Below are 7,119 nucleotides of genomic sequence, written 5' to 3' on the forward strand. Positions count from 1 at the left end.
AAGAAATAAAAGTAAACGACAAACAAGCAAACGATTAACAGACTAAACAAACAAAAATATACATACAAACGAACATGACATATTATTGTCAAAGGTATAATGAAAACTGTTTCAAGCAACAAAAAACGTGTGAAACTTCGAGGGAAGAAAAAATCCGTGAAACTGAGGAGTCAATGAAGCAACTACGTTGCAAGTAATAGCATGTAGCATCGTTACATAAGTCATGTTATGAAATTAATTAGGTACATTTATCTACTGAAACGTGTAAAAGGTACAAATAAGGCATCAACAATATACATGTTCAGGCTAAGTGAGAACGAAATGTGCCATGTATAAGGAATGAGAAATATCTGTCTTTAAAAGTCTTGGCATTGACAGAATGTTTGAGACCGCTTGGAAGTGAATTCCAAAGATTAGTCCCCGAAAAGAGTAGGCTGGACTTAAAAAGAGAGACAGAGAGAGCGAGAGAGAGAGGAAGAGAGAGAGAGAGAGAGAGAGAGAGAGAGAGAGAGAGAGAGAGAGAGAGAGAGAGAGAGAGAGAGAGAGAGAGAGAGAGAGAGAGAGAGAGAGAGAGAGAGAGAGAGAGAGAGAGAGAGAGAGAGCGCCGCATTCCAAGCATCATCATCCTAGTCCGTGATTTCCGGCAAAATCACAGTTTTCAAACTGAAGTTTTACAGTTTTAAGACGGAAACGATGATCTTTCAGCAAGTCATTGAAGTCAGTAAATGCTCATTAGCTATTCATGATCAGTTGTCAAAATAATTTTGTTCTCCACTTCGACACTTCCACCTTAGAAATTCACTTTCTTTCTCAATAAACGTTAGGTAATCACAACAACGTGTAAACGGCAGTGCACATGCCGGTATTCGAGTCCAAATTTAAAGCTTGAAAACGTGTCGCCGACGTCGATTTTGGGGCAGGCCTTATTCATAGTATGCAGATGCCGCGTCTCTGATTGGTCCGAACGGCTCACGGTGTCTCGTGGCATAGACTCGCTGTTTAAAAAGTTAGATAGGACTTTCTACTTTCTCTTGTTCGCTTTCAGGGGACACACTACCGTCCAGGGTGAGTACTGCTGCGGTTAAGACAATTAACATCATTGACTTATGCTAGAATTAATTTTGTTTTAGGGAGAGACTTGAAATTAGGTGAGTGTTTTGCCTGAACTTGCAATGTAATTTTGCTCATGTACGTCATATAATTCAACACAAGTATGTCTTTGGAAAAGGCAAACCAGCCATTGCGCGGAGATGCTAATTTTGTGTACACGTGGAATGACATTTATAAGTAAAATGCTCAATGAGTTATATTGAATCAACAGAAAACATCAGTCTACAGCAAAGTACAGGGCATTTGAGGACCGTGGCTATGTTTTCAGAGTGACGAAAGTGCAATGAAATTTGCTTTGATCTTTTATGGTAACTGAGCGAAAGTTGAGTTTTGTTTTTAATCAATGCTTGTAACTTGGACGTTGCTCAGTTGATTCAGTACAGTGCACCTGAGTTCTTTCACCTTCATCGACAGCGTAGCATTGTAATATTGCCAATGCTGCTTTTCTTTAAAGGCAGAGTAAGCCTCCCGTAAACCATCACAGATACGGTCAGGCTTTTGCACACAGTACAAACACCCTTTCATTTAAACACTCACCAATTGAGAACATCCTAGGTGCCCTCCGTAAAGAGCGAACAATTTTCAAAGAATTTATTTTTGCGTGGTTTATCTTACCCCTGAGCCATCGTGAACCCGTGTGATCCAGTTTTCCCTTTTCACAATGCAGTCGTCATAGTTAGTCATTTGAATGCGACTCGACGTGAGCTTATCTACAATAGCACGTTTTTTTATGCACGAAACAACGGCTGTGGTTCACAAGAACTCTAGCGATGGCTTGTGACTGTTGAGAGGAACGGCGATTTGCACTGATAAACCGGCCGTCGTCTGCTACGACCCTTGCGTGACCCTGCTTCCGGGCTTTTCTTTTTTTAAACTTTCACAACTTCGAATTGTTCTGATCTTGTCTTGATGAAAAACGAATTCTTTTATGATTAAAGAATGTTTGTGTAACAAGCTGTCAATTTATTATTTAGATTTTAAAAGTTAGGTCTAGCGCAAAAACGAGGCGCCGTTGTTGTTAACGGAACAAGTCTACGAAAATAAATTCTTGGAAAATGTCTCACGCTCGACAGAAAGCAGCCAGGATGTTCCCGTTCGGTGAGCGTTCAAATGGAAGTATGCTTGTACTGTATTTAGACGCTCGGGGAGCTCTGTGATGGTTTACGGGAGGCTTACTGTGCCTTTAAGGCTTGACATTTTTGTCAGAAATGATATAAACAAAAGAGCATATACTTGTTATTTTTTGTGTATTGTCAGCGAACAAGGAATTCATTCTAAATATTATGTTGGTTATTGGTGTTTTTTTATCCTCATGCAGGCAAAGAGCTAACTATCTGCATACTTGTCAAATTGATCTTTTTGTCAGACACACACGCCGACATACCTTTATGATCTAAAACACATCCTGTCCTTGTCGTCACGACATTATCTATTTGTTTAGCAATATCTTAGAAAGTTGTGTTTATTTTGCCCTTGTTTCTGCTTCATTCTCGTGAATAGAAGTCATTTATTTTTTATGAAGATGAAACGATGAATTGGGAAGAATAATGTGCCCTTTGTTTCAAGAATTTTTTAGACACAGAGCTTGCTAGTTCAACTCTCATTCACAAAGGTGCGTGTAGCCTGTTACATATATTTTTTAAGAGGAACCTATGAGCCATACATTTACCATGTTATTTTCAAAGAATTGAGAACATTAACAAATAACCTTCTATTTTTCTGTACATTATAATCGAATCTTTGATCGACTTAAATTTAGGTGTTCTTTACTTTATTTGGTGTTTAACGTCGTTTTCAACCATTCAAGGTTATATCGCGACGTCTGAATACAGCCCAACACACACACATAATCCAAACGCACATAACAACACAATCCTATTCCTCTGTGTCCTCAGATTCAAGATGGCTACCTTTTGTGTTATGGCTGTGCTGACGTCACTTGTGACGCTATGCTACGGTGACAAAAACTTCACGGTGACGTACGAAGCCACTCTGGAGGTGGAGGTGAAGAACTACAACGGTCTGGGCGATGACATCAGCGGCAAGGTCGTCATAGGGATGTTCGGTGACACCACCCCAATCACCGCCCTCAACTTCAAAACCCTTTGTGAAGGATGGACCAGAAATAACGTGAGGATCTTGCAATGCTCTCTGGTTGTTGTGTAATAGTTGTGTGTTTTGAATTTGCGTTTTAGAGGTGATATGGTTGATCGTGACTCGCATAAACTGTGTCGTTCCTCAGGTGCTGAACTGTAGCCCTGTTAGCGTACTACAGCAGAGCATTGATTGCAGCTTCCCCCTTTTTCAAAAATGATTGTGTATTATGAAAAACAATTGTAATTTTAAAGCCAGACAGACGCCCGTGCAGACTAACCTCAATTTTCTATCTGTAAATGATTATGTATATTCGATATATTCACGAACTGAATAATACGACCACACCCCTTCCGCCATCCCCACACCTCCCCCCCCCCCCCCACCAGTCCTGCCCCCTCCCACCAAAGACCTCCCTCATCTCTCACTGGGCTTCAACTTACGATTCTAACTCTTTTCTGTTATCTCCTGCTGTATCACTGCACGTGGTTTTCTGTTTTATTCTGACATTTGAATATGTTCTGTTTTACAGCAAAAACTGTCGTTCAAGAACAGCTTCTGTCATCGTATGGTCAAAGACATGCTGGTCCAGTGTGGAGACATCACAACTGGCGATGGCACTGGATGTGAGTAAAAAGAAAAGCAACACAGTAAAACATGAGAATGAGAGAGAGAGAGAGAGAGAGAGAGAGAGAGAGAGAGAGTGTGTGTGTGTGTGTGTGTGTGTGTGTGAGTGAGAGAGAGAGAGAGAGAGAGAGAGAGAGAGGGAGAGGAGAGAGAGAGAGTGAGAGAAATAAAGAGAGAGCTAAAGAGAGAGAGAGAGAGAGAGAGAGAGAGTGAGAGAAATAAAGAGAGAGCTAGAGAGAGAGAGAGAGAGAGAGAGAGAGAGAGAGAGAGAGAGAGAGAAAGAGAGAGGGGGGGAATTGAATTGAATTGAGAGAGAACAAAGAGAGCTAGAGAGAGAGAGAGAGAGAGAGAGAGAGAGAGAGAGAGAGAGAGAGAGAGAGAGTGTGTGAGAGAAATAAAGAGAGAGCTAGAGAGAGAGAGAGAGAGAGAGAGAGAGAGAGTGAGAGAGTGAGAGAAATAAAGAGAGCTAGAGAGAGAGAGAGAAAGAGAGAGAGAGAAAGAGAGAGAGAGGGGCGGGGAGAATTCAATTGAATTGAATTGAATAGAAATCTATTTTAAATAAATGAATGCAATTGATAAAAAAAATATATATTGAAAATTAAGAGAGAGCGGAGTAAGAGAGAGAGAGAGAGAGAGAGAGAGAGAGAGAGAGAGAGAGAGAGAGAGAGGGTGGAGCCGGGGGGGGGGGGGGGTTAGGTTGAGACAAACTTACACAAATTAGTGGTAATCAGATTTGTGTTAGTGTTGAAGTTGAGAATTTTCGTAGCATAATGTCGAAAACAAACAGCAACCATAAGCATGCAAACAATAACACAGCAGGAGCATTGGTTGACTGTGTGACTCGAAGGAAAACAGAAAGACACAGGGGTAAGGACAGCCAAAGAAAGAGACCTAAAGGAGAAACCAAACGTAGAACAAACAAACAAACAAAGAAACAAACAAACGTAAAGCTTCTTTTATACCAGCTAAAACAGCTATACCCTCAACACTAACCAGGTGACCAGCAACACACTAACCAGCCTAGCAAGCAGGCCAGAAAACAAACTATCAACCAACCAGCCAACAGTCAACTGAAACACTTCCCCTGTTCCCCTCCCCTTCTCCCCCAGTCGAATAAATAAATAAATAAAATAGCATAAAAGAACATGACGTAAATTGGATTTAAATTACATTCTATACATTAAAAAAAAAAAAAAATAACAACATTACATTTTTAGAAAACTATCTCTGTATTCTTATCCTTAGCTATCAGCATCTACGGACAACGCTTCAACGACGAGAACTACAGCATCAGTCACCGTAGCGGCGGTATCGTGTCCATGGCCAACCACGGCAAGGACACCAACGGCTCCCAGTTCTTCATCACCATAGGCCCATCCCGCTTCCTCGACAAGAAGCACGTGGCGTTCGGCAAGGTCCTCAAAGGATTCGTAAGTATTAGCACACAGGCTTAAGGATTTCCTTAAGTGAGCCCCAAGTTGTCTTCGCAAAGACGTCGCGAAGTCGTTTTACTGAAAATACAGTGTAAAAGCTTCGTGCAGCAAGCTTCCGTGAAGTGGACTTCGCTAAGTCAAATTCGCCCAATTAACGGGTAAGAATGATGGGTAAAACCTGTGCAGACAAAAGGGTTGACTTTCATTTTACTGGTAATTAGTTGTAGAATATATCGATGGGTTGTGCTCAACTTCAGGATCTTTTGATTGTGTTTCCATTTATTTAAGGTGTATTTGTTTTTAATGTGTATTGTTGCTGTTATTAGGATTATTATATTTAAGATTGATTTAAGGCGCTTATGTTGTGTATTGTTTCTGTTATTGAGATTATTATATTTAAGATTGTAAGGCGCTTAAAACTATTTTAGGATTTGCGCCCTATAAATACCCTTATTATTATTATTATTATTATTATTATTAGCAGTATTATTATTACTTGAAATGAGACACCTAAAGGTTACCTGGAAAGTATCCGGTAGCTCAGGTGGTACAGCACTGGACTTGTGATCTTAGGGTCGCAGGCTTGAATCCGGGCCTGGGCGGACACAGGTCAACTGTATGTGCAGACTCAGAGACAATACCCATGTTACACCCCCGTGTCACCACTGTGGCACGTAAAAGGCCTCGGTCATTCTGCCATAAGTTCAGGTGGCTGATTACACCTAAAACAGCATACACCTGGGTAGCGCGACTCTGTTGCTGCTAGCTTTCCACTGGGATGAAAATGAAAAAAAGTAAATCAAGTGATAAATGCACATTGTTTATCATCTTTGGATAATCATCAACTGATTTCTTTTTGCAGAACATTCTGAGAACCATCAACAGGATGGGACCCGGCGCAGACTTCCAGACCCCAAGACGACCAATCAGAATCGCAGAATGCACCACACAGGAAGTGAAGAAATATGAATTGTCTGCTAATGACATGAAGAAGGATGATTTAGAAGCATAAATTAATCGTTTTTCTAGTATTTTTACCATAAAGTTAAGTCTGTGTGAGAATGTTTGTTTTGTTTGTCTGAGCTTAGACTGTATTTCGGCATGTAAAATTGTGTAAAGTTGTGAGCTTTTGCATATACATTTTAGCATCATAAGCACAATCATTTTGTATAGCTTGGTTCACCTTGAAGTTTTACTGTCATGCCCTGATGACCAGAGGAGATATGAATGTTTCCAAGGTAATCATTTGATTCGAATCCAGCACATAAGTCAAGAATCACGCCTGAACCCGTTGCAAAGATTCTGAATATGAGCTATGAATGCTTTTGTGAGTTTTGTAGGAGTTTTAATAGAAATTCACGCTCGTTAGCGTACATACACATGTATTTGGAATATGTAAAATGTCTTCAATGAGGTATGGGGAAAACTGTATCATTCTTTTATATTCCTAGTATATCACAGTATCATACTTTTCTTCTTGACACATACCTGTCCCACTAACCATTTCAATTTGCACCACTATCGCGGCAACAGTGTACTTAAAACTTTGAGCGATACACTTTCAAAAACGAATGAAAGTTTCAATCGACGTAAACTATGCATTCGAGTAGAATACCCGAACTGGGCTTTGTGAATCATCTTGTCTCATGCCACGCTTTCTGTGTTTCTGTGGAGATTTGTTTTGTTTCATCGATTTAATCTTTGGATGAAAGACAAAATAAAGAATTTACAATATTCTATTTATCGATTTATTGTGCGTTTGTGTGAGTGATATTATGTTTGTTCTGTCTGAAGGAAAAGGTCTCTGATTTTAAGATGATTGGTGTTCACAATAAAAACAATTTTGTTAACAATA

General features: G+C 40.1%; 1 protein-coding gene across 1 annotated transcript; it reads left to right on the forward strand.

The window, feature by feature from the left end:
• The first annotated feature begins 941 nt into the window (after positions 1 to 941).
• LOC138981428 (uncharacterized) lies at positions 942 to 7,119 on the forward strand. The gene is made up of 5 exons (XM_070354345.1): positions 942 to 1,065; positions 3,006 to 3,240; positions 3,737 to 3,830; positions 5,077 to 5,261; positions 6,127 to 7,119. The coding sequence occupies exons 2-5, from the start codon at positions 3,013 to 3,015 to the stop codon at positions 6,274 to 6,276; spliced, it is 657 nt and encodes a 218-aa protein (XP_070210446.1). The 5' UTR covers positions 942 to 1,065; positions 3,006 to 3,012; the 3' UTR covers positions 6,277 to 7,119.

Source organism: Littorina saxatilis, linkage group LG1, assembly GCF_037325665.1.
Source record: "Littorina saxatilis isolate snail1 linkage group LG1, US_GU_Lsax_2.0, whole genome shotgun sequence".
NCBI lineage: Eukaryota > Metazoa > Mollusca > Gastropoda > Littorinimorpha > Littorinidae > Littorina > Littorina saxatilis.

What these genes read in the sequence shown, in the direction of transcription:
- LOC138981428 (XM_070354345.1), top strand. Translation starts at nt 3,013, where the DNA reads ATGGCTACCTTTTGTGTTATGGCTGTGCTGACGTCACTTGTGACGCTA. An exon ending in AAGGATGGACCAGAAATAAC is followed by an intron (nt 3,241 to 3,736) that starts GTGAGGATCTTG and finishes TCTGTTTTACAG; the next exon opens with CAAAAACTGTCGTTCAAGAA. An exon ending in AACTGGCGATGGCACTGGAT is followed by an intron (nt 3,831 to 5,076) that starts GTGAGTAAAAAG and finishes TCTTATCCTTAG; the next exon opens with CTATCAGCATCTACGGACAA.